A 27,509-nucleotide genomic window follows, 5' to 3' on the forward strand; every position below is an offset into this window, starting at 1 on the left:
TCGACCAGATAAAAAGCAACGTATGGTAAATATTGAAAGCTCCAGGCATCGAAAACAAGAGCAGAAGCACCCTCAGCCACAACCTTATAAAAGGGAAGGTAAATGGCATAAATATGGTCGCACTAATGGAAGACACATGGCAAACCTTGAAATAGAATTGGGGCAATTACCTTTTGATCCTAAATATTGACCATCACGATTACGTTAAATTAGAAAACTGTAACAGAAACTTGGATGCTTTCTATACTGTTTGGTGTTGAAACTAAGATGAAATTATCAAGATAACAATGTCTTTTTATCATTTTTAAGTATCAGTTTGATGATTTTATATTATTACTCAGAAGCATCAAGCAAAAGCTTACTAACTTGCATTTTCCTGTAGTTTAGCTTTGCTGAATTTTTTTTGGCACTGGAAATGTTCAACTGTAGATTTATTAAGGAAGCCAGGCATGCAACAGATTTTTTGCATGAAATGAGGCTTCCTTTCAGTGTATGAGCTTAAAGGAAGCTCAAATCATACATGACAAAGTGTAATTAACACTGATATTTGTGTTAAATTTCCAGTAGAGCTTGAAAAAAGTACCTTGCGATGGAATTTCATCCTAACATTTTATAATCTTACACTTCTTGTCTTTTTGTGGGTTCAAGAGCCCGTTGACTTGTGAAGAATTTGCTGCCTTATGAGCTTGCTGACTTGTTCTCTTGTGAAATTTCTTGCACATCTGAATATTGTGGAAGAAACAATAAAACTACACCATGAGGAAAACTAAAGGTCTTTATTTAAAATCTGGCATTGCATTATTAATATATGATTTTATATTTTGTGATATTTTTCATATATTTCCTCAGTAGTGATACTTGGTAAAGTAGTTCATAGTGGTTTTTTGCTAGTTCCATGAATTTTACCCAGTATTTACTAGCATATTTAAGCAGCAGCTGGATATTTCTGCTCAGCAATGTCTATTTCTCTGAGGAAGATCTAAACAAAGTCAGAACTTCATGTTCATGTTTGGTTGAGTTTCCCTTTTAACTTCCGTTCATAGACGTATATGTGACTTCCAGTTCGACGCTCCGGAAAGTGAGTGTGGAAGAATACAGCAGTTCTCTCATACTTGTTTGAAATTAGGAAAGGATTTATTTCCTAGAAGTAAATAAATGTTTAAGTAAATAAAGGCTACATTTTGCTGAGTACCGTTTCAAGAATTTAAGAGTGACCTATTTGTTCTTCTGAAACCCTTTTCTTAATAAAACAATGCAATTTCTTAATAAAATAATTAACTCATGGTAAGTAATATATATTCCTTGGTAGTTATAGAACTAGGGCTGATTTGGACTAGGGAAAAGACCAGTTATAAAATATGGGTTGAAAGGGACCATAAAAAAAGTGATGTTGTCTATTTACCTGAGTGTTTGCTAAACCTGAGGTGAAGTAAAAATACTGAGTTATACCTTTTTTCACGTTCCCTTACCTCCTCCAAGGTGCTGAAGATGATCAAGTGAGTAGGCAGTGTTGAATCATTTTGAAACTCTCTATACAACCACTTTAAGGGATTTAGATAAAATACATCTGCTTCAACAAGATAATCACCTTTTCCAGTCAGGTCTGGGGGACATTGGAGAAATCTCATTGGAAGTGGGTGATGGACATGGCTATAAAAAGAAAGTTACCATTATAGTTACAAGAAGTAAAAAAAAATTTTTTTTCCTGAAAGTTTTCAAATTACTCTTAAGATATGCTCACATAACAAAATGTGAAATCTGAATCTAAACTAGGTTCCAGTTAAGGTGAGGAGGCACACCTTTAATGCAGTTTTCTCAGAAATGGAGAATATGATTCTCACACTGTACCTGTGCAGTAACCTCAAGTCCAAACTAAAGAGCAAAACTCCATTTCAGGGCGGGAAGTAGGTCAGCAGCTTGTGGGACTCAATAGTCTATAACATTAGTATGCTGTTCCAGGGATGGATGGGGCCTTTGGGACCGGGTATGTTGCTTGTTAATAAGAGAGTAATATCTGGCAAAGTAGAAAACTGGTCATGAACCAGAAAGGATTCTTTTCCTCTTTCTGCTCTGAATCCTTACACAACAAGTTTTTCCTTTTTTTTTTTTTCTTAAATATTTATATAAGTAAGATTTAGTAATAGAGAGCAACATGGGTTCACTGATCAAAATTCAAATAAGTAATGGTTTTACTGTGGCATAGAAAGACTAGAGTGTATGTAAAAAAGATGGACTGATGAATCATAACAACTTAAGCCAGTTACTTGGGCCATGCAAAAAGCCATGTTTACAACTTTGCCTCAGGAAAATTAATATAGGGACTTCCCTGGTGGCGCAGTGGTTAAGAATCTGCCTGCCAATGCAGGGGACACGGGTTCGATCCCTGGTCCACGAAGATCCCACACGCCGCGAAGCAACTAAGCCCGTGTGCCACAACTACTGAGCCTGGGCTCTAGAGCCCGCAAGCCACAACTACTGAGCCCGCGTGCCACGACTACTGAAACCTGCGTGCCTAGAGCCTGTGCTCCGCGACAAGAGAAGCCACCACAATGAGAAGCCCGCACACCACAACGAAGAGTAGCCCCTGCTCTCCACAACTAGAGAAAGCCTGCACGTGGCAACGAAGACCCAACACAGCCAAAAATAAATAAATTTATTTTAAAAAATTAATATAAATAAATAAGTGATAGAAGTTTATTTTTATCTATGAAATGCATACAAAATAAATTTACACAAGACCTTAATACTTCATGACTGGGACTTCCCTGGTGGCTCAGTGGTTAAGAATCCACCTGCCAATGCAGGGGACACGGGTTTGATCCCTGGTCCGGGAAGATCCCCCATGCCATGGAGCAACTAAGCCCGTGCTCCACAACTACTGAGCCTGCGCTCTAGAGCCCATGCGCCACAACTACTGAGCCCACGTGCCGCAACTACTGAGCCCACGTGCTGCCACTGCTGAAGCCCATGTGCCTAGAGCCCATACTCCGCAACAAGAGAAGCCACCGCAATGAGAAGCCAGCTCGTCACAACTAGAGAAAGCCCGCACGCAGCAACAAAGACCCAACAAAGCCTAAATAAATAAAGTTATTTCAAATACTTCATGACTTTTACAATTTTGAAGATGAAGGTCTTGCTTCAAGGGGAAAGCAGAAACTGAGAAAAAGCTGCCAGCCTTATATTCCAAAGTAGGTATCAGACTTTTTTTTTCTTTTTTTTTTTGTGCTCCATTGTGCAAGTTGAAAAAATGTAAGACAAGAACTAGGCGAACTATACAAAGCCTAATATCAACCACAACAACCATGTATGGGAGAGCATCTTGGTACCTCTAGAATTCCTGTTCTCTTCAGTGTTAACACTACTGAGAGCATGGATGGAGAGTGAATGTCCCTCTGTCAGCTCTAGTCTTTTTTATATAGTGTAGGATCCTCAAGTTAAAGGGATACTTGGGGTCTTACATCCATCTAACCTGTGGCTTTTGCTACACATTTCCAAATTGCATATTAATGATTGGCATTAATGATTCAGTTAAGTACAGTATTCCAAAAGTGTTAAATTACCTTAAAATGATATCTAGTTTGATATTAAGTTGACTGAATGTGCACATGGAAAATTAACTTCAGATTGTTTAAAGCCAGATAGGTAAAGAATTTTCTAAAGGAAAGCTGTTTGCTTTGTCCTTTTACCCTTATTGGGCAATTGGTGAAGTAATACAGCTTCCTGAAATACAAGCATAGGGTCAATGATGTCTTTTTAAATGTCCTGCATAATTAAGGCAGTTTCAGTGTTATTTCCCAGACACACTTAATCCAAGCATTAGGATGGCATCTAATTGAATTCCCTAATTTTTACAGGCAAGACAGCTGATATCCAAAGAGATTAAATACACTGGTTTAAGACCAGGGCAACAGTCCAACAGTAAATCTGGACTTGAATCCAGTGTTTTGAGATTATTTCAAAATTATGTAAATAATAAGATGTATCACAAAGATTTGTACGGATCAATGATAAGTGAATTTCTTTACTAAGAGTACCATCAAATAAACATATATGATATTTTATACTACCTTTAAATAGTATAAAATATCATATAGGCTTTCGATCAGATTATTTAAATGTAAGTTGTTTTGAAAAAAGAATATTAAAGTTTATTTAAAAGTTGTGTATGATTTTCATTGACATAAAGAACAGTTTCAAATTTCTTATAATCATTTGATCAATTAATTTAAATCCAGAAATCCAAAAGGAATTTTAAAGTAGTTTTCATAATAATAGCATATTGTGAACAAATTTTATTACCTATAATAAGGAGTAGAGTGACAAGGCATCATCATTAGTACTGAAGCTGAAGATATATCTGTATTGTTGTAACAGAGTTCTCGAATATTAGTCATGACATCAAGAGTACCTCGTTGATGAACTAAACCAGTATAGAGGGCAAAGAACATATTTGATAAAAACAGGAAACTTAGAGCTGGTTTCTTCCACAATTTCAGGTTGTTTAGGGAGTATCCTATATAAAGATAGACACATTGAATTGTAACACCGGTAATGTTTTGTATTCTTATAGCTAAGCAAATATTAACTGCAAATATATTTGTAATCTTTCATGGAAGTGTAGTACAAGCTGTAATGCTGTCATGGACAAACGAGATCAGCAATACGTTATCTTTGTAATTTCTCTGACCATTCACTGTCATTATCCATTATCATCCATGTCTTGACCTTTTTCTAGAAAAAGGAATTGAGGTATAGCGGAAAGATTATGGCTAGGGAGTCTAACAGAAACAGATTTGAATTCTAGCTCTGGAATTAGTTTCCCTATCTTCCCTAACAGTACCTTTTTCAAGTATTAGGAAAAAATGTATGTCCAGTGTCTGTCCTGGTACATAGTTGCTAAATAAATAGGACTTGCATTTATTCCATTTACCTATCACTTTAATCTCCCAAGCACTAGCAATGGATTGTGTACATTACAAGTCTCAGTAATTCTGGAGGAAGTATAACAGAATATCCTCTTAGAAAAATACACCACTAAGCTCCTGGGAGATTTTCAGTGGTCAGTTTATGAGTGGTGGCATGGATCTCTTTCTGGAAGAGAAAGATTTATGTTTTATTTTTATTTTTTTCTTTCACTATAGTGTTGGACAATTTGGAGATGCTAAACAATTTTTCTTTTTTAATTTGTAAAAGTAATTCTTGTATGTGGGAAAACAAAACAAAAAAACCACTTTGCTAAGGAAATCTACATTTTCATTTTCCATAGTGAGAAGTCAGTAGATAATGCCAAAAACAGTAACCTTTAAGAGCATTATTAGCATTTTATTGAGAGAGGGAGACAAATAACAAAATAACCACCTAAAAGAGTGTAAGTGATTGCCTCTGAGTATGGTAATGGGAGGGAGGGCAGGGGAACCACTGTTCTTTAAAAATCCTTATCTGACTTTTGAAACAGTGCATGTGCAGTTTTGCTAAAAAGATTAGCATATGGAAAAACAAAGTGGCCTAATCAAAGACCAGCAAGTCTGCACTGGCCACTGTAGTAAAAACAGATTAAGCAGAAACCCAACCCAAGATCCTGCCACTTAAAGACTCACTCTTTTGGAATGGGAATGAGAATTCAGACAACTCAGTCTTTAAAACACTGTAAAGACACAGAGCAGAGAAGTGGAATGCTGGAAAAACCAGATTATAAAAATGGAATGAAACCAAGTTCCTAAATTAACCAAACCGAACATGTGCACAGAAATATTTGTCCTCCAATAGTCTGGCAATGCTCACCTGGGTGAAAAGCAAACAATTATAACTCTAACTCAAGTTACTGTAAAAAAAAAAAAAAAAAAAAAGTTTAAATCTGAATAGTGATTTGTGAACAGATTTGCTCTGCCAAATGGTCCCACTATTCTTAAAACTTGCCAAATAGCTCTTAGATGCTTATATTTTTATTTGTGCCTGCATTTGTATTTGAAGTAAGACTATAAATAGGACACTAACTTTGGTTTCAGAACTTTAGATGTTTCCAGTACATAGATGTTTGTGTCTAAATTGAAGAGACTACATCTGAGATCTGTAGGAGATAACTTATACTTGGTCAAAGAAGGCTGCTTAACTCAATGGGTTGTTTGGAGGTTTGGTTTTTTTTTTTTTTAAGTAAAAAGTTTGGTACCATTAACTTCCTAGTTTTTCTGAGCCTCCAGGCCCAGTTGATTACTCATTTCTTTCCTCCTTAGTCCAGTGATTTTTTTTTTAGTGATTAATATTTGAAGGAAGCCAACAGTCATTCTGAATTAAACTTGAAGTTAATAAAGTTTCAATTCGTAAATTTTCCAAACCAGCCAATGAAAAAATTCATATTTTCCAGAGCCGAGTAATATAAGACTTTTTAGAAGCCATATGTAAAAAACTTACTGAAGAAAACCTAGTGGAAAAATGGAGAAAAGATTAAAAATTAAGTCAGAGGTGTGAATCACTTAAAAAATTGCATATGCATTAGAGTGAGTCTTTGAAGGGACAGATGTGTGTAAAGCATTAAAAACTAGTTTCAATATACATTTTTCATTTGTGGAATGTAGAACTTTGTAGTTTAACCATAAACTTAAATTAGCTATTCTAAAATAGACATGTTGTATTACTTTTTAGCGAAAGATTTCTGACAGCCAGAAACACCACCACCAAAAGGTGTTACAGATACTGGATCCTTATGTTTTTATCTCACTTTACAGGACACAGGAAAAAAGATATTTAGGCTGCAAAAAGGGAATGCTGCAGTAATATACTCAATTTGTAATTAAGGAGCAATTCTTATTTAGCCTAGTAGAAAATAAATAATATTTTAGAGTTTAATAAGCATTGATTGTCTTAAGTGTTTCTTTATAATTGATTTTTTTCTCTATTATACAAAAATACTTACCACAGAACACGATACAAAATGGTAAAACTGGATAGATAAACCTGAATTCTTTGTGGCTCAACATGCTATAGTAAAAAAAGATATTCAAAGAAAATATTATTTTCTTATATTAAATGATGGTTTGAGAAGTTAATGTATTTAAAATGAATGTAATTAACATGATCTGTTTTTGTAATTGCTGAGACTGAATTTCATGCTTTAGGAATCAGTCTCATTCTTTTTTAGTTATTAAGGTGATGATGATGTGTTAAAAGTAATCCTAACATTTGATGTCAATGCGATATTCTAAAGTACAATTGCATTCTAAAAAAAGGATTTCTATTACCAATCCAAGTAAGTTATTTTACTCAAATTTCAAATAAAGGTGCATACATTTTCAAAATATTTCTCTGGTCCTTCAATAGTTAAAATTTTGGCAGTTTCTGTTTTTTAAAAGCAAATACAATTTGTTCAACCTCTTTAAAAATTGAATGTATCCATATTAAGCAAACTGTATCAGAAGTATTCAGTCTGTCTGAGTACCAGCATAATTATTACATTTTCCATCTGCTAAATAATCCCCACTAACAAATCATAAGAATTAATGCACCTCCATAAGATAAACAGTTTACCTTTTAAATAATTTAGTTAATTTCTTGGTAACATTTAAAAAGTGAACTATTTGAATAAATAAAATCTTACCTATAAACTAGCAGTGTCCACAGCACAGTCACCAAAAATATCCTGTACCTCTTTGGGGCTAGAAGGCAGCCATGAATAAAGAAGGGTAAGTGAGTACCCAGGACAGCTGGAAATCCTTGACTGAAGTACCAGTGCCATGGATGAGAACCATAAAATGATCCCACATTCTGCAGCACGTTAAATTTCAAAAAATTATATTGAACCAGAGTCCACTGGCATCATTGAAGGAAAAAGAAATAGAAATGTGTTAGTGCCAAGTATGAATATTTGGCATTAGGGAATTTGGCGGAATCATGAAATTAAATCAGAATGAAGTCTAAACACCATACCGTAGTTTACATTAATAATTTTGAATATGACCTCATTCTTTTTTTCTTTTTTAGTAAAGTTATTTATTTTATTTATTTATTATTTTTGGCTGCGTTGGGTCTTCGTTGCTACTCTACGTTGCGCTGCATGGGCTTCTCACTGCAATGCCTTCTCTTGTTGCAGAGCATGGGCTCTAGGCACACGGGCTTCAGTAGTTGTGGCACGCTGGCTCAGTAGTTGTGGAGCCCAGGCTTAGTTGCTCTGCGGCATATGGGATCTTCCCGGACCACAGCTTGAACCCGTGTCCCCTGCATTGGCAGGCGGATTCTTAACCACTGCGCCACCAGGGAAGCCCGAACTCATTCTTCTTTATATATTCTTTTCCATTATGATTTATCATAGGATACTGAATATAGTTCCCTGTGCTATACAATAGAACCTTGTTGTTTATCTATTATCTATATAATAGTTTGCATCTGCTAATCCCAAACTCCCAATCCTTCCCTCCCTATTGGCAACCACAAGTCTGTTCTCTATGTCTGTGAGTCTGTTTCTGTTTTGTAGATAAGCTCATTTGTGCCATACTTTAGATTCCACACATAAGTAATATCATATGGTATTTGTCTTTCTCTTCCTGACTTACTTCACTTAGTATGATAATCTCTAGTTCCATCCATGTTGCTGCAAATGGCATTATTTCGTTCCTTTTTATGGCTGAGTAGTATTCCATTGTGTGTGTGTGTGTGTGTGTGTGTGTGTGTGTGTGCGCACACATATATACATACCACATCTTCTTTATCCATTTATCTGCAATGGACATTTAGGTTGTTTCCATGTTTTGGCTATTGTGAATAGTACTGCTGTGAACATAAGGGTGCCTGTATCTTTTTGGATTAGAGTTTTTCCTGGATATATGCCCAGGAGTGCGACTGCTGGATCATATGGTAATTCTATTTTCAGTTTTCTGAGGAAACTCCATACTGTTTTCCACAGTGGCTGTACCAACTTACATTCCCACCAACAGTGTAGGAGGGTTCCCTTTTCTCCACACCCTCTCCAGCATGTATTGTTTGTGGACTTTCTGATGATGGCCATTCTGACTGGTGTGAGGTGATACCTCATTGAAGTTTTGATTTGCATTTCTCTAATAATTAGCGATGTTGAGCATCCTTTCATGTGCCTGTTGGCCATGGCTTCTTTAGAGAAATGTCTATTTAGGTCTTCTGCCCATTTTTCAATTGGGTTGTGTGTTTTTTTGTTGTTGAGTTGTATGAGCTGTTTGTATATTTTGGAAATTAAGCCCTTGTCAGTCTCATTGTTTGTAAATATTTTTTGCCATTCTGTAGGTTGTCTTTTCATTTTGTTTATGGTTCCTTTGCTGTGCAGAAGCTTTTAAGTTTGATTAGGTCCCATTTGTTTATTTTTGCTTTTATTTCTGTTGCCTTGGGAGGCTGACCGAAGAAAACATTGGTATGATTTACGTCAGAGAATGCTTTGCCTATGTTCTCTTCTAGGAGTTTTATGGTGTCATGTCTTATATTTAAGTCTTTAAGCCATTTTGAGTTTATTTTTGTGCATAATGTGAGGGTATTTTCTAAACTCATTGATTTACATGCAGCTGTCCACCTTTCCCAGAACCACTTGCTGAAGAGCCTGTCTTTTTCCATTGTATGTTTGTGCCTCCTTTGTCAAAGATTAATTGACTGTAGGTGTGTGGGTTTATTTTTGGGCTCTCTGTTCTGGTCCATTGATCCATATATCTGTATTTGTGCCAATACCACACTGTTTTGATTACTGTAGCTTTGTAGTATTGTCTGAAGTCTGGGAGGGTTATGCCTCCTGCTTTGTTCTTTTTCTTAAGGATTGCTTTGGCAATTTGGGGTCTTTTATGTTTCCATATAAATTTTAGGGTTACTTGTTCTAGTTCTGTGAAAAATGTCATGGGTAATTTGATAGGGATCACATTAAATCTGTAGACTGCTTTGGGTAGTATGGCCATTTTAACAATATTAATTCTTCCAATCCAAGGGCATAGGGTATCTTTCCATTTCTTTGAATCGTCTTCGGTTTCCTTTATTAATGTTTTATAGTTCTCAGTGTATAATTCCTTCATCTCCTTGGTCAGATTTATTCCTAAGTGTTTTATTTTGGGGGGTGCGATTTTGAAAGGTTTTTGTGTGTGTGTGTGTGTGTGTGTGTTTTTAATTTATTTTGGCTGTTTTGGGTCTTCATTGCTGCATGTGGGCTTTCTCTAGTTGCGGCGAGCAGTGGCTACTCTTCATTGTGGTGCGCGGGCTTCTCATTGTGGTGGCTTCTCTTGTTGCGGAGCACGGGCTCTAGGCACGCGGGCTCAGTAGTTGTGGCTCGTGGGCTCTAGAGCACAGGCTCGGTAGTTGTGGTGCATGGGCTTAGTTGCTCCACGGCATGTGGGATCTTCCCGGAGCAGGGCTTGCACCCATGTCCCCTGCATTGGCAGGCAGACTCTTAACCACTGCGCCACCAGGGAAGTCCCAGATATTGTTTTTTGACATTCCCTTTCTGATATTTCATTGTTAGTGTAAAGAAATGCAACTGATTTCTGTATGTTAATCTTGTATCCTGCTACCTGCTGAATTCGTTTATCAGTTCTAGTAGTTTTTGTGTGGAGTTTTTAGGGTTTTCTATAGATAGTATCATGTCATCTGCATATAATGACAATTTTACCTCTTCCCTTCCAATTTGGATACCTTTTCTTTTTCTTGTCTGATTGCTCTGGGTAGGACTTCCAATACTGTGTTGAATAGAAGAGGTGAGAGTGGGCATCCTTGTCTTGTTCCAGATTTTAGCGGGAAGGCGTTCAGCTTTTCACCATTGAGTATTATATTGGCTGTGGGTTTGTCGTAAATAGCTTTTATTATGTTGAGATATGTTCCCTCTATACCCACTTTGGTAAGAGTTTTTTATCATCAGTGGATGTTGAATTTTGTCAAATGCTTTTTCTGCATCTATTGGGATGATCATGTGGTTTCTGTCTTTTGTTTATGTGGTGTATCACATTGATTTGCATATGTTGAACCATCCTTTTGAACTTGGGATGAATCCCACTTGGTTGTGGTATGATCTTTTTTATGTGTTGTTGGATTTGGTTTGCTAATATTTTGTTGAGAATTTTTGCATCTATATTCATCAAAAATATCGCCCTGTAATTTTCTTTTTTGGTGGTGTCTTTGTCTGGTTTTGGTATCAGGGTGATGATGTCTTCATAGACTATCTTTGGGAGTGTTCCCTCTTCAATTTTTTGGAAGAGTTTGAGAAGGATCAGTATAAGCTCTTCTTTGTATGTTTGGTAGAATTTGCCTGTGAAGCCATCTGGTCCTGGACTTTTGTTTGTAGGAAGTTTTAAAATTACAGATTGTTTCACCTCTAGTGATTGGTCTGTCCAAATTATCTATTTCTTCTTTTTTTAAAAAAATTTTTATTGGAGTATAGTTGCTTTACAACGTTGTGTTAGTTTCTGCTGTACAGCAAAGTGAATCAGCTATACATATACATATATCCTCTTTTTGGATTTCCTTCCCATTTAGGTCACCACAGAGCACTGAGTAGAGTTCCCTGTGCTATACGGTAGGTCTGTTTCTTCTTGATTCAATTTTGGTGGGCTGAATGTTTCTAGAAATTTGTTCATTTCTTCTAGGTTGTCTAATTTTGTTGGCATGTAATTGTTCAGAGTATTCCCTTATAGTTTTTTGTATTTCTGTGGTATCGGTTGTTATGTCTCCCCTTTCATTTCTTATTCTGTTTATTTGGGTTCTCTCTCTTTTTTTCTTGGTGAGCCTGGCCAGAGGTTTGTCAATCTTGTTTACCCTTTCAAAGAACCAGCTCTTGGTTTTATTGATTTTTTTCTATATTTTTTAATCTCTATTTTATTTATTTTCTCTCTAATCTTTATTATTTCCTTCCTTCTGCTGACTTTAGGTTTTGTTTGTTCTTCTTTTTCTAATTCTTTAAAGTGGTATGGTTAAGTTGTTTGAGATTTTTCTTGTTTTTTGAGGAAGGGCTGTATCACGGTGAACTTCCATCTGAGAACTGCTTCTGCTGCATCCTATAGATTTTGTATAGTTGTGTTTTCATTATCATTTGTAATAACAATGAAATCATTCTTTATTAATTTTTTATGTTCTAAGTATTAATGTGTTTTTTGTTAATTTGTAAAACACTAGCTTCTTGAGATTCAAGAAAGTATGAATAAATGTTATGACAGTGTTAAGTTTTACATACAACTGGACATAAAGAATCCTTAAAAATAATTTTTATGAGTATATGTGTTTGGTACCCATATTAAAATTTTTACTGTTCTACCTTATGGCATCAGACATTACCTATTAAGATAAAGCTTTGAAAACATTGCAGTTTGAATTATAGCATAAAGTAGGTAATAACAGCAGCAGCTAACATTAAGGGCTCACTTGTGCCATGCAGTGTTGTAAGCATTTTACATGTATTATTTCATTTAATCTTCCAACCGTAAGAGACAGGTATCACATTTATTTCCAGACAAGGAAACTGGCAAGAAAGATACACAACTTGTCCAAGGTCTTACAGTTAATAATGAGGGCACTAGGCCTCAGACAGTGGCATCTGATTCCAGAACCCATAAGTGACTTAAAAACAGGGAACTTAAAAACAACCAAAGGCATTACCAATAGTCATAAGATTAAAATGCCAAATCAGATGCTTAAAGAATATTCTGGTTAATTTGAATTCTGAATGATTGAGGTCAATTAAAATCATTTAAAAATTAACCTTTATTGTTACAAACCTGACAAAAATGTTCAAACCTGACAAAAATGCCTGAAAATGGATTCTTGAACTTCAATTAGGAATATACAATTCTGTTATATAGAAAGCACAGCTAAGTGAACCAAAGGCATATATGCTAGTAGTTTTTTTCTAATACATCCCATATCATTAAAAAAATGATTTGCTTATGCTCCCAAATATTCATGGATTAAAAAGTAAGGTTGAGTTTTTAGTGTAATAAATGATTACATTAAAATAGTTTTTTTTAAATAAAAAAAAGCATATTTTTACTTACTTGACCAAAAAAAATACGATCAATTATCAGAGAGAAACTCAAAGTGACAAATCTGAAAAACAAAATAAAAGGGTGATTAACATTCTGAACTTGCTGAAAATCCAACAGTGGCATATGGCTTTGCAAGTGCCCTGCATCAAAAGCCAGTTTAAAAATGCTTTAAAAGTTTTACCAAATGAATATCATTTTGAAAGATCTTTCATTGAGAGAAGCTGTATTTAAGCAAACTTGTTAAAAGTAACAAACTCTGTATTATCTATTGCTGCATGACAAATTACCCCCAAAATGTGGTAACCAAAAACTATGAACACTTATTATCTCAGTTTCTGTGGGTCAAGAATCCAGGCGCAGCTTAACTGGGTGTCTCTGACTCAAGGTCTCGTAACTTTTCAGGATATTGACTGGGGCTGTAGTTTCATCTGAAGGCTCTCATGATTTTTCCCTATAGCACTTATTGTCATTTGAGAAACATGTTAATCATATGTTTCTAGCTGTCTCCCCCCCACTAGAATGTATACTTCATGAAGGAATGGACTTTATTTTGTTAAATTGCTGTGTCTCCAGCATCTGGAATGACACCTAGCACATAGTAGGGTTAAATAAATATTTGCTGAATGAATGCATTACTTCCAAAACAATGCTAATAAATCTGAGAAATGACAACATTGGCAACTTAGCCACCGGATGATTTTGTACTTTTTTAATAGCTACCAAAAATAACCTGTACAGAGTGAATACTAGTATATTAAAAAGATCACTGTTTTAAGAGTCAAAATGCATTCATCCCTTCAATAAATAATTATTTTGGATATTCCACTAGATACCTGGGATAATTCTGATCCTAGGAGCTCAAAATGTAGTTAAGAGGACCTGGGTTTCAATCCCATTTCCATCAGAGCAATCAACCCAGTGACACTGGCTAATTCATTTTTAATTTCACCAAGCCCTCCATTTTCTGTATCACAAAGTAAAAACACCTACATTGCTTAGATCCAAGAATTGTGAAAATCAGGTAATATGTGAACACATATATTATAAAGCCCCATACAAATGTGAAGGAATCAAGTATCTCTAAAATGTATTTGAAAAATATTTAAGAAATAAAGCATAGGAAAGTTCTAATTTAGAAAAATTGCCAAGATCCTCATTTAAGCAAATTAAAATACTTTAGAATCACAAATAAAAATATAAAATGTAAAATTGGAAATACTATGTTTCCTTGGTCTGACAATTCTCATTGACGTTAGAAGATACAACTGACTAAAAGATGTAAAATCTTGTTCATAATTTATAATTTATAGGTTATTAAAATTAATAGATGGATTGTAGCCATACTTACCCTACAGGTAAAAACTGATGTAGAATAAGATCAAGCTTTCTCTGTTCTTGCCAGAAATGTCTGAACAGCAAAGGTATCCACGGAATAACAGCTGTGGGACGAATTATAAAGGCAAGTGCTACCAGGGATGAGTACTTGACACTATAAGCAAGGAAAAGGTATTGTCAAGACAACTAGGAAATGAGTTCAGAAGTTATCTATTTATGCTGTGGTATAACATTTTTTTTAAAAAAATGAGAGCATTTTCCTTTTGGTATAAATAGCTATGTGAACTTGGGGAAGTTACTTAAACTTCTGGCTCTTAATTTTTCTCATCCATAAAGAGAGGTAATATGTAAGGTCTTTTCCAGCTTTAATATTCTAGTATTTTCAAGTAAGAAGTTATTCTGTGTCCTAATGTTTATCTTGTTTACTAAAAGGTATACCAACTTTTAACCATACAACTCTGCCAATTGCTTTCCTGGTGGAAAAATGATCAAGTCTCTCCTAAAGAGATAAAAGAGATAAAAGACAGTCCCCATTTTATAAGGAAAAAAAAAAAAAAAAGCTCCCTTAAAGAAACATTGGGTTTATTTAGGCAATGATGGGCTTCTGGGCACATGTGGTTTTGTTTTGAATGTAAGCTGGTAATTTTGTCCAACTGAAAGATGTGTATATACACCTGATTTTTTTTAAAAAAGCTTACTTATAAAAACCTATATGATCATGGATAGAAATGTGGGTTTTTACTATTAGGACTTCTCTCAATAAAGGGTTGAAGGCGAGCACCTGATAATTTAATCATGAGGACTACAGACAGTGGCAAAATAAAACAACTTTATGGTACCATATATACCTATTAACTAATAAGTAACTATAAAGAAATGTCCAATGTTGGTGAAGATATAAGAGCAGGGATTTCGAGTTCAAATGCTTACAGAGACCAGATAAGTAATAAAAAATGTGTGATATTGGCTGCATGGGGGCTCTGATACCGTCATGAAGGAATCCTGGCCCAAAATGTTAACAGGCCTTACATTTTTTTTCAAGAGAAACTAGAAATCCAGATTTTAGGTAAGATCTCCCAATTTAAAAACTTTGCCAAGTAGTTAAAAAACAAAAAACAAACACTGTGTAGGTGAAATAAAACATTTGTGGCTTGGTCTGACTTGCAGACAGCCTAATTGCAAATTCTGCCATAGTGAAACTACCTACCTCACTCCAAATTTTCAGACTTGGATTTCTTACTCCTTTCTGAATATTTCTACATAAATTTCTTACTGGCATTCAAAATCAAACTGTATGAAATAAGCTCCACACCTTTCTCTCAAACCTGTTTACTGTCTAGTGTTTAAGTTAATAGTATCACTCAGTTTCTCAGTCTTAAAATTTGGAGTCACCTTAAATAGAAACTTTTCATCCCACACATCCACTGTGTTTCCTCCCCATTCTCATTGCCATCATTTTACATCAAGTCCTCTCACTATTCTAGAATCTTTTCACAGTTGTGTCACTTGTTTGGAATCTTTTCATAGTCTTTTTTTTTTTAATTTCCCAGAAATATTACTTAATATCATTCATCAGTACTTAACACTTACTTTGTAATAGGCCATGTGCTATATACTATATATTATCCATAGAGTCTCATTTAATTCTTGAGAGCTGTTGTATTATTCTCATTTGATAGAAATCAATGTTTAGATATCCTCATCTATAGGTAACTTAAGTGAATGCCTATTCTTGCAGTTGAGAGTCTAATGCAGAAATGATCTTACTCGATTTGATCCTCCCAAAAACCTTACATATAAGGGAGAGTGGATACTAGATTCCTAAATTTTCTTAACTAGATTCCCAGATTTTCTGGCTTACTCCCTTTCGGTATATCCTAAATACTGCTACTACAAGAGAATTATTTCTAAACCAGATTATGTCATGCTTCTCGAAAGCCACCAGTGGTAACCTGCTACCTATAAAGTCCAAATTCTGGAGAAAGGCAAAGTTCCATTCTAGCCTCATCCCTCATTCTTCTCTTCTCCCACACATCCTACCACACATTAGCTCCTCTGGACAACCTGCCCAGAATACAGTGAAGCCCTTTTATAGCTCTGTGCCTTTTCTCATGTTCCCTTTGCTTGGTATTTTATACCAATTTATATAAACCCAAACCAGGTCCATATGTTTTCTATTTGCCCATCCAGATCTGCTCTCTACTCTTCACCTGCTCAGTGTGCAGGGAGGCCAACCTTTATGGACTATATCAATGGGCTATCTTGCTTTTTGGCTTCTCATTAGTATTGGTTAACAGCAGGGCAGAAGAGTCAGGGTATTTTATTCACCCTGCTCTTTCCTTGCTATGGTTAAAGGCTGGCTGTGCCCCTCTCCTGTTGGGGTCCTCTCTAAGTTACAGCTCTGGATTTCAGTAACTTTCCTCTCCTTGCTCCTTGGGGCCAAAGGGTAATTGAAACTTCCTGTTGTGACTAGCCCTTGGGTACTATGGTATCCCTTTATTAGCTTTTCCAAACATTGTTTACACCTTTGTTATCTGGTTTGAGTATATCTCTTTCCTGCTATAATGAATACATCAACTGTGAATTTGTGGTCCTAATAGCCTTCATGAGCATTAGGGGGTCCACTGGACATTGCAATATATTGATAATTAAAGATTTTTCAAAAGCATGCTTTAGAGTTTTGTACATAATTATAACAGTACTGTTACTCACCTGTTCATAAACTTTGAACCTTCCAAAGGATAGTAGAAAAGAGCAATTATAGTGAGAACAGTTTCCATGGTGTTTGTAAGAGTTCTGGTACAGCAATACCACGTGAACCAAGAGCATAACTGGCAAAAAAACTAAGAACAATTATAAGCAAACGTATATGGAGTGGGAAATGGAAAAGCTTAGTATTCTAAGGAAAACAGCAAGCAAGTCTAAATAATTTTAAAAGTGGGCATGCCCAAACATTGTTTTTAAGAAGTTATATCAAGCACATCTATGATACCAGGTCTGTATTTGTTAAAGTTAAGAAGTTTATACTTTCAGGTACATTTTTGTGGCATTGCATTTGATTTAAATCTCACTTCACACTAATAAAAGACATAAAACACAGATTCTTTGATGGTAGAGTTCAGAGAAGATTGAAATTCATAACTAGAGTCTCACAATCAGTATTCCTCAAATTGTCTTATATTACTGACAAATATTTTGACTGATTTTTATTGACCTTGGTTGGAATGTTGTCCTATTTCTTGGTGGAAAATTTAAGACAAAGTAAGAGAGAAAAAATCATGACTATCAGGAAACATCATTAAATTTTAATTTGGAAATTGACTAAATTAATAAACCACTTTTTGGTAGAACATGCAAGCAGAAGCATCATTCAGTCTACAAAACAAATTCCTTAAAAGAAACTTATTAGTTGGTGCAAGGGTATTAAATGTCGTACCAGCGTCCTATCTCTTCAAATACAGACTTTAAAATATGTTCCCAATTTTTGTGAAGTTAAAGGCTCTTCCTGAGCCAGAAGATCCTAGCGCTGCTACTTTGGAGGAAGGATTTCAAAGGCATTATGCCTTTGCCATTTTAGGTTCAGCCTTCGACAGTGTGTATAAGCACAAATTAAAGAGATTGACTTAATCCTTGAATCAGTTATCAAGGACTCAGTCGCTAAAGCAATCTGTCTTTTTAATGCAAATCAACACACTACCTGCAGAAATATGTCCTATTAATAAATTGTTAATATTTATTAATACATTAACAATAAATTATATTTCAGAAATGTGTTGGTAAATTGGTTACTTGGAATTTGGAACATATTTGCAAACAGAAATATAAAAAAGGTAGTAAGGTTTCTAAGTTGGCTCATATAAGCTTACTTATGGTTTAAATGGGAAAACCCATTCAAGATTTGAATGGGAGTTTGAGAATCTATCTCCCCACTGTGAAATGAGCCAAATGACAAAAGACAGTCTTCTCTACCACATTCTCTCTCTTACAAAGTCCAGCTATTTCCACCATTCTAGCCAGAAGAGAAAGAGTGCATCAGTGAAAAGATGTCTCAGGTAGCTGGAGGAATAGTGAACAAGGGTTGTAAACAGCTGAGGTGATCTGTGAGGTAGGCAGTGGTGTAGAACTATTCCTACTGAATATTATGGAAAGTGAGGCAAGGACTCAGTTCTGAGTCATGGTGCTTCCCAAGGCTGGGTCCTAGGGTTTAGCCTCTCATAGGGTTGGAGGGCATCAGTGGCTTCTGCCACCTAGGGCTCATTCAGAAGGAGAGAGATAGCATGTCCACTTGCATTTTACTGTTCTTAATTATGGAAGTACCTCTATAAAGTTGTACAAATTATCTTCTGAAACTGTTTTGGGAATCAGTCATATTGACTGACCTGTTCATGTGCTTCATGCTTGTAGGAATGAAGTAACTGACATACAGTTTCTAAAGTGTTTAGGACTTACCACCCATCTTGCCACTTGCTGATTTTCTAGTTGCTTCATTAGTGAGTAAAGCCTCAAGTCTGCTATAGCAGACAAAAGTGCTTGGGCAAGTCTAGGAATCCAAATCTTCATTAGTTAAAAAAAAAAAAAAAAAAAGACATTAAAAACATCTGTTGGTTCACTTTAAAATCATAAGAAATCAACAAGCTGACCCAACTATCAATCGAAAGCCATTTTTAGTTAAAAAAAAGATGTATTATTCTATTCTTCTGCAAAAATAATTTATACCTTAAAAAGTACATTAATTTTCATGGAAATACCAAAAGGTAGTTTTCTCATTCTCATTCTCTCTGTAATATATATATATTACAACACTACTAATTTTAAATAGCCAGCAGACCATTTCATTGTGTGAAGGTTCTATTTTAGAAGCACATGTAGTTCTTTTCAGTAGCATAACAGTAGGTAATTTTTTATGAGACATTTACCCTACTGTATGCTAAGTATCATACTAAGTACTTTATGTATATCAGCTAATACAGTGCTTCTAACAGGTACTGTTTTATAAATGAGAAAACTGAGGCATAGAGAGGTTAAGTAATTTCCCCAAGGCTGCAGAGCTAGTTAGTGTGGAGGTCAAGGTTCAAACCCAAGTCTACCTGACTCCAAAGCTCTTAGCTACTAAGTTACATTGCTCCCCTATCCTGCAATATAGATAATAAAATAATGTTACTTTTTAAAAAAGCTTTAAGTAATCTATAATTACAGAAACATGGTATCCAGTCAGATGACACTAAAGAATAAATTTAAGAGTAAAAAGAAAGAGTAAATGTATTATAACTTAATTACAGTTAATGATTCTAATGTTATACATTAGCATCTTTGAGTTTTAAAATGTGTCACAGTTATTATTAACAAATAACACTTGATGGTAGATCACAACTTAATTTTAGTTCAAAAGATGTGTTTCTAAAAATTTATATGTAAATCTGTATTTTTGTTGGATCAAACTTCACTAATTTTACATTATAATTAGAGCTGCTTTACTTTCAGTTGTCAGTGGCTTCTAACACTTTAGCTTTACGTCCTTTATCAATAATCTGTAAATAAATGTTTAAATCTTAGAGTTAAAGGTACATTGTACTTCATAATTCCACTTAAACTGTGTCCTGTAAAATACAGTAAAAGGCACCTCTATACTCACCTTCTGTTTGCCCTGCCTAAGAATCTATAAGCTTCCTCCTCACCTCCCAGGTATGAAAGTACTTCATGTAAAAAGTTAATTTTGCTACAAACTTAATAGGAGCTGAGTGTTGAGGTAGCCACTAAAAGACTAAAAGGATTCTTGTGCACTGAGAGAAGTATAGTATTTATGAAGTTAATGGTCTCACTATATTCTGAGCTAGTTACCCTAGCTTTCAATATCGTGTTCAGTTTCAAGACCCACATTTTAAGATGGACATTAATAAATTACAGGATGTTTAGAGGACATTATGTGATTATGAGGTTTAGAACTGGAGATATTTATCCTGGATAAATAAAACTTTTTTGAAGGGTTGTCATGTAGAAATCTTGAATTTAAGAGAAGGTAGATTTTAGCTCAACACCAAAATAAGTGGAGTTGTAAACTCCCAGTTATTAGCAGTCTCTCCAGACTTTTAAGATATCATTATTTTCCAGGTTATAAGGACCTGACAAGAATTAAACAGTTACACATGGCTTCTGGAAAATAAAAACTAGGGCAGTGGGGTAAAGGGGAGAAGGACCATGCCAGGGGTAAACCCTGAAGGTGAGGCCTGTGTTGGCGGCTTACCTTTCTACACTCCTGGCTCTTTCAGATCCTCCTCCCTTAAGCTCTAGGAGCCACATGCCCTCGTGCCATCTCCTGACTGTTCAGAGCCCCCACTGTGGTACTCCCACAGGTCTCCCTTCTTATCCCTCTTTCTTCTCACATATCCTAAGCCAGCGCTGTCCAGTAGAAATGCAATGTGAGCCACATACCGAATTTTAAATTTTATAGTAGTCAAATTAAAAAGTAAAAAAAACCCAACTCTAACAGGTAAAATTAATCTTAGTGCTTTTGTTTAACTCATTATATCTAAAATATCATTTCAACATTTAATCTATATAAAAGTTACAGAAATAGTTCACATTCTTATTTTGTTTTAGTTCTTTGACGTCTGGTATGTATTTTACACTAATAGCACTTCTCAATTTGGACTAGCTGCATTTCAAGTCTTCAGTAGCCACAGGTGGCTAGTGGTTACCATATTGGACAGCAGAGCTTTAAGCCATCCCTAGTTCTTTCCACACACCTTAGGCAGTTTAGAGAGAAGCTATCTGGAAAGAACACTAGGCTGTAAATGAGTAGACCTAGGATCTAGTTTTAGCTTTTAACATGCTTTGACTTTGGTCTATTTTCTTCATCACTTCTCTGACCCCTTCTAGTTTCAAAATTGTATAATCTATATTTAAAAATAATCAATATGAGAGTATGAATGACTGACTGATAGCATCATAATGGTTCTCTATCTGCTCAAGTTCCAGGTAGGATAGAGGTTTTTTTGGGGGGTGGAGGGGTATTGGAGTGGGGTAGGATGGGGATGAGAGGAGGTTTCCTTTAAATCACAAAATGGCCAGGTGGGTCAGCTACAGGTTGAGGGCAGTGGATAGATCGTGGAGGAGTAAGAAGTTTTTCTATCTTGAAGACTCCTTCATTCATAATATAACCTACTTTCTGGGATATTATATATATTTGCCCTGTTTCGAGTCTATGAATATCCTTCTTGATCTAGAAGCTAGTGGGTAGCCCTGAGAAAAGGAAAGAGAATTCATAGTTCCTAACTTCTACATGTGTTAATGGGAGAAACCCTGCTACTGCTCTCAATTTTCCTTCCCTGTGATATTCCCAAATGAAGCATCAATTTTACCAATATGGTCCTGTTTCTCAATAATGGGTAATCAAATATCGTTGCAAAGGGGAGGGTACAATACAGCCTAAGAAAACCAAAACAAAACGAAAACCAAAACAAAACAAAAACCAAAACTCCAGAACCTCAATGTCTTTCCAGGCTTCAAAAAACCCTTTAGGATTTAGACTGCCTTTGGAATTCTGGACCATTTTCCTAACAGAAAATGGGGAAGGCCCAAGCTTCTGAGTCCAACTTGATGATAGCTTAAAGATATTGAGAATGAGGTTAGAAAAACTTTTGCACCATTAGTTCTTCTTTTGTATCCTCTGCTGGCAACTGACCCCAGAAATTCATGATCGAGGGATTACAACCCTGCTCACTATTGATGGCTAATTACTACATAGCACAATGATTGTATATATCCCTATATTTTTGTCAGATTAATTTTCCTAATTTTTAATTTCAACACTAAATCCTGAGTGGGTTTACATGTATTTAGTCTAGTCTTCATAGGCTCACATAACATGATCTTCTGCTCACAAGTTAAAAAAAGCAAGATACAACACTGCTCTTAAGTGATCCTTTTATGAAGGAAATTTACTTCTAAAGTACAAATAATATATAACGTAGTCATTCTGAGAATCTGTATATCTTAACAGGATTGCTCACAGCAGAACACTTTCATGCTCAGTCTTATGTTTTAGTACATATTGAACAGTTACACATCACAGTATGTCTTTGAACCCTGGGCTTCCCAGATGCGGTCTGAGTTTAGCAACAGTAGTCTTTCAAAAACAAACTTCATGATACCCATATTATCATTTAGTTAATATACATTAACCTTAAAAAAGGGATGGAATAAATCTGTTAATGACTATTTTGATTACTTTTATTTAAACTTACCAGCAACTGAACACTGTCTTTCCCCAAAAGGTGCAGAATCTTGTATATGCTTGCAAAGATTAAGGGGTAAGTGTAACCCCTCAATCTTTCTGTCCATTCCCAAGTCAAATAACCATAATTAGTATTATTAAGGACTAATGTTAAATAGCACTGAAACAAAACCTCTTTTCAGTTCTATATATAAAACACTTTTATTTTTTGGCAAAGAAGCTTAAAAGCATAGTATTTTACACTGGGTATCTGAAGTAAAAATGCAGTTGGCCAACTAAACTGTTGACTTCGTCAAAGCAGGAATGTATTTTTTACTTCATCTATATCCTCCACATTACTGAACCCTTTGGGAATATATGCTAAAGGCTGAGTCAGGTACACTAACATCAAAGAGAGATAGAGAAGAAATATTAGCGTAAAATAATGGCACACTTTTATAAGTTAAAATTATTTGGAGAAAATATGGAAAATTTATTGAAAATATGTCATGGAGCTGACACAATTCCTAAGATGAATACACTTTTCTAGTCCAGAAAAGAAACTACAAAGGATATTTGAAAACCATGTGATGTGCAACTTCAAGAGACTGCCAATATTCATCTGGAACAAAACTTGTCTGGACTAAAAAGCAGTTACATATTCGTAATGCTATGGTAAACAAGACCAGATAAATGTTTTCACCAAGAAGATCTGAAAAAAGAAAACAAAAAAACAACAAAAAAACGAACAAACAGGTAATTGTAGCACAAAAGTCAGGCAAATTCCACTTGGGGAACTAAAATCTGCTGCTCTGGTTGGCCCCTTGCTCAGGCTCTGTTAAAGCAGTGGTGAACTCTGGCCCCTCCACACTACTCTCAAAGCAGACCTGGGCGGAAAGTTAGACAAGGGCCAGAGCCTCACCAATCTTTCTGGCAACTTATTAATATAAAGAGGATATTAAGATACATTTTGAAAAAGATTGGGTTAACTAAGGCCTTAGGCTAATTAGGTTTTCCTATATGTATATCTAATGAAAGAAACCAGCTAACAAATTACTAACATAGGAAGCGACACTTTGTATATGTGCATATACTAGCATATGAAGTGGTCCTCTATACATTTTAAAATCGTCCTTACTGATAATTTTCTATATGCTAGGCACTGAGTTCATTCCTTTACATGCGCTATCTCATTTAGTCCTCAATGCTATGGGGAAAATATCATTAGCCCTATTTTATATATGAGGAAACTGAGGCTCAGAAGTTAAACTGCCTTCTCCCAAGTCAAACGGTTGTAAATAACTAAACAGGATTCAAAACCGAGTCTGTATGTTGACTCCAAAGCCCTGCTCTTAATCACAAATGGACTGCCTGTAGACTGAATATATTTTTTTTAATGTGAATTTAGTTGCCAACATTTAAAAATCAGGTTTTGTATTAACATCTGTATTGCAGCATATCAAAACTCTTTAAGATCTGGCAACACAGAGCTCAACTGGGAACAACTGGCTGGTACTGAAATATAGGGTGCTTTGACTTCTTATGTATATAATATTTAGCCTTGCCTATCCGGCCTCCTGAGGACTTGAGTTTGCAACCTGCCTCTGATCCACTGTGAGTCTTTGCTATCATTCCGGGTTCCTGCCACTCTCCTTCCTTCTTCTCCAGGAACATATTTTAAATGTTTCTCAGACATTGAACTGGTACGTTCAACACCACATACATGCCCCTTCTGAACTTTCATCTTTCAGAAACAAATCTCCCGACTGCACTGTATCTGCTGTCAGAAAACCTTGTTGTTCTTTCCTTTCCTCCTCTTTAGTCCGTGGACTCGGGCAGAAGAAACTGTACTCAGAACTGGCCCTTGAACAACCGCGTTTGGCACATAAAAGGCGCACAATAAATAATGAATGAGGAGCCCATCTTTATAGTAAATACCCCCTCCGACAGATCAAAATCCCACTTGCTGGGATGATTTTTCTCTTGTCAACATTACATCAGGACCAAAGAAAAGGCGGAGGGGGCAGTGAAGAAAAAGCAGTGCGGCGCGGGTCAGACCTGGTCCCACTCCAGGAATCAGCCCCTCCGTAGCTACGAAACCTCGGGAACACTGGGCCAGGGTGGCGACCCCCTCTCTGAAAAGGGGATGGCCACATCATGCCTACTCACTTCACACGGCTGCGGGGAGGACGGCCCAAAATAATGCAGAATACACTGCCGCGCAAGCGACAGGGATCGAGAATCCCGTCTCGAGAGCAAAGCGATTTCTTGCCCCCTGCCCACCCCCCTCCACCCCCCAGCAGATGGAGCCCTCGCTGAGTGTCGGCGATTTCCCGCCACCGCCACTCCGCTCATCTTCCACACCCACTCACTCACCTCCGCCGCGCCCAGTGCGCTTCTGCTGGCTGAGGTACAAGGTGGACTTTCTCGTTCGCAGCTTCATCTTCTCGTGGGAGCGGCTCTGGAGGCCACGGAAAAAGAGGCTGCCGCCGCCGCCGTCTCGCTCCATCCTGCATCTGCTTCGAGGTCTGCTGGGGACGGCCAGCCGCCACCGTCCCCAGCCCTGGGTGGCTGAAGCAGCGCGCGTTGCTCTTCCGCCCACTAAGTTTGGCCTTTGCGAGCGGCCGTCTCCGGCAGGCGCGGAGGTAGCCGGGAAGGGCTAACTTGGTTACGCCCACGCCCGCGGCTGGTCCCTGTGGCGCAGTGCTGCGTGTTCAGGCAACGCTTCTGCGCTTCGCCACGGACTCGTCCCTGCTTTCCAGTCTACGTTTTTTTCTCGAGGGATTGTTGCCCTCCTTTGGCTTCGTGGTCTCTGCGGCTGGTGGTCCGGAAACTGCTGAAAGGAGCCGGATCTCACCTCTGCGAGGGCAGGCGGGAGGCGGCGCGGAACCAGAGCAGAACGGTCAGAGGTCTCTGAGTGGTAATGATAATAGTAATGATTATTACAAACGGAAGTGTTGGTGTAACATTGCACTCTTTGGGTGATCTCACAATAAGTATTTGTTGAACCACGTAGGCAGGGTAGGGATAATTTAGCCTGTGGGAAATGGGGCCCCCAAACGTTAAAGGACTTGGTCAGGGTTACTTAGCGAGCTAGTGGCAGAAGGGGAACCTTCCCGTGTTTGTGTGGTTTAATTGTCTGTTTTCCAAGGAGCTGACTTGCAAATGTTTCCTTTTGTTATACCTAGCGGTCATTGAACCAAACCAAGCTTGGTGAAGTTGTCATTTATCCAGTTAGCTGTAGAGTCCAAGAGAAAACAGGTTCCCCCCCGCCCCCGATTAGTTTAAATGACAATTTTAGCAATATATTAAGAGCAAGCTACTAATTATTAAGCCCCTACTGATTTTTGTGAACTTGGGAGCTGGTTTAGGAGGCTATGAAATATTGTTGTAATAAAGAAAACGTGTAAATTCTTCGCTCTGCTTTCCTCGTTCATAAACATCTGCTTAGGGTCTCCTGCAACTATAGGACTTCTCACAGACTATAGACTGTAGCAAGGAGTATAATTTTCTGAGACGTTCTAGAGCCTTAACTCCTCAATTGTTAAAGGTAAAACCAGCCAAATCCCCGTTATATTTTTGTCAAAAATGGATGGCAAATGACTTAGAGGTGATGTCAATACGTACCTACTACAGCATCAAAAGGAACTAGAAAGTCTTTTAGCTTGTTTTTTAAAATTGTTTTTAATCATACATATTGCCAAAAAAGGGCTAATAATGAAGAGTAAGAAATTTCTTTCTCCTGCTTCCAGATGGGATTGGCAATCACTTTCAACTTTTTTGGGGGGGGCTCTTTCTTTCAGTAGTTTTGACATGCCTTTAAAGGCATAAAGGGTATGCTTCTCCCCTCTCTCACACTACTGCCATTTAAAAAATCATCCATTTCAAACCACTGAAGACTCCCGACGGGCCCCGTGGTACCGCACCACCACTCCCGACGGGCCCGGCGGCGCCTGACTACCACTGCCAACGGACCGCGCGGCGCAGGACTAGGAAGACGCTGGTGGCGGCGGCGGCCGCAGAACGGAACAAGGAACCCATCCTGCGCGTGCTGCGGCTGTGCGCGGTGGCCGCGTGCTCGAGCTGGCCTCGGGCTCTGGCCAGCACACGGCCCACTTCGGGCGGGCCTTCCCCCACGCCGAGTGGCAGCCGAACCACGTGGATCGGAGCTGCCTGGACAGCATCCTGGCCACCACTCAGGCCCAGGGACTATCCAACGTGAAGGCCCCGCTGTACCTGGACGTGAGGTGGGATCGGGAGCAGTGGGGCGGGATCCTGTCGCAATCTCTGGATCTGCTACTCTGCATCAACATGAGCCACATCAGCCGCCTGAGCTGCACCGAGGGGCTCTTCAGCGCAGCAGGATACCTGCTCAAAGGCAAGGCGCTCCTCATCACCTATGGGCCCTGTGCCATCAACGGGAGGATTTCTCCCCAGAGTAACGTGGACTTTGACCTGACCGTCAGATGCAGGAACCCAGAGTGGGGGCTGCGGGATACAGCCCTTCTGGAGGACCTGGGCCAGGCCAGTGGGCTGCTCCTGGAGAGGATGGTGGACATGCCAGCCAACAACAAGTGCCTAATTTTCTGGAAAGAGTAACCCCCTTCTCCGCCATGCCTGTGTCCCTGGGACAAACCCAGACCACCAGGCCCTGCCAGACTATGGGGACTGGCCCTCCCCACACTGGGGATTCTTAGCCAGTGGCCACAGGGCTGCTGAGAGCCTGGGAATAAAGTGTTTCCTGCTGTCCAAAAAAAAAAAAAAAAACCCAAAACCACTGAAAACATTCTATAATAGGATTTAGCTTTATCTTACCCCATCCCCTAACCGTCATTTCTCATATTCCCTATGTATCTGGATTCCTATTTTAGTTACATCAATAAGCATATTTACATATTATGACAAAAATACTGTTCATGCAGGAGCAAAGTTGTGACATGACGTCTTTATAAAGGATATTGTGCTAAGTTACTGCTTTGCTTCCCATTTTCTTTGTA

At 37.5% G+C, this 27,509-nt stretch overlaps 3 protein-coding genes and 1 pseudogene across 11 annotated transcripts in view; 3 read left to right on the forward strand and 1 right to left on the reverse strand.

The window, feature by feature from the left end:
* CCPG1 (cell cycle progression 1) overlaps positions 1–1,172 on the forward strand; it is a 38,375-nt gene extending 37,203 nt beyond the window's left edge. For all 3 annotated transcript variants that reach the window (XM_059913241.1, XM_059913244.1, XM_059913242.1), the window contains one exon: positions 1–1,172. In XM_059913241.1, the coding sequence (XP_059769224.1) occupies positions 1–190 (190 nt within the window). In that variant the 3' untranslated portion in view covers positions 191–1,172.
* PIGB (phosphatidylinositol glycan anchor biosynthesis class B) lies at positions 762–25,299 on the reverse strand. 3 transcript variants are annotated; one of them, XM_059913246.1, is made up of 12 exons: positions 24,889–25,295; positions 23,089–23,224; positions 22,544–22,661; positions 18,750–18,854; positions 17,013–17,143; positions 14,314–14,454; positions 12,975–13,026; positions 7,592–7,803; positions 6,911–6,975; positions 4,300–4,420; positions 1,470–1,650; positions 762–1,141 (listed from the first exon to the last, which is right to left on the reverse strand). In XM_059913246.1, the coding sequence occupies exons 1-12, from the start codon at positions 25,019–25,021 to the stop codon at positions 1,004–1,006; spliced, it is 1,533 nt and encodes a 510-aa protein (XP_059769229.1). In that variant the 5' UTR covers positions 25,022–25,295; the 3' UTR covers positions 762–1,003. The 3 variants fall into 3 exon arrangements, with proteins under 3 accessions (XP_059769229.1, XP_059769228.1, XP_059769230.1); XM_059913245.1 differs by having other exon boundaries at positions 4,300–4,513; positions 24,889–25,294; XM_059913247.1 differs by lacking the exons at positions 4,300–4,420; positions 6,911–6,975 and having other exon boundaries at positions 24,889–25,299.
* Positions 25,163–27,509, forward strand: part of PIGBOS1 (PIGB opposite strand 1) — a 4,550-nt gene continuing 2,203 nt past the window's right edge. For 3 of the 5 annotated variants that reach the window (XR_009500826.1, XM_059913253.1, XM_059913251.1), the window contains exon 1: positions 25,336–25,432. The gene's annotated coding sequence lies outside the window, so the exon portion shown is untranslated. Of the gene's footprint in view, positions 25,433–27,509 lie in introns of all 5 variants that reach the window. The other 2 variants (XM_059913255.1, XM_059913254.1) reach the window with 2 other exon arrangements.
* Positions 26,387–27,508, forward strand: LOC132360091 (methyltransferase-like 26; annotated as a pseudogene).

The sequence above is a fragment of the Balaenoptera ricei genome, chromosome 2, assembly GCF_028023285.1.
Source record: "Balaenoptera ricei isolate mBalRic1 chromosome 2, mBalRic1.hap2, whole genome shotgun sequence".
In the NCBI taxonomy this organism is placed as follows: domain Eukaryota; kingdom Metazoa; phylum Chordata; class Mammalia; order Artiodactyla; family Balaenopteridae; genus Balaenoptera; species Balaenoptera ricei.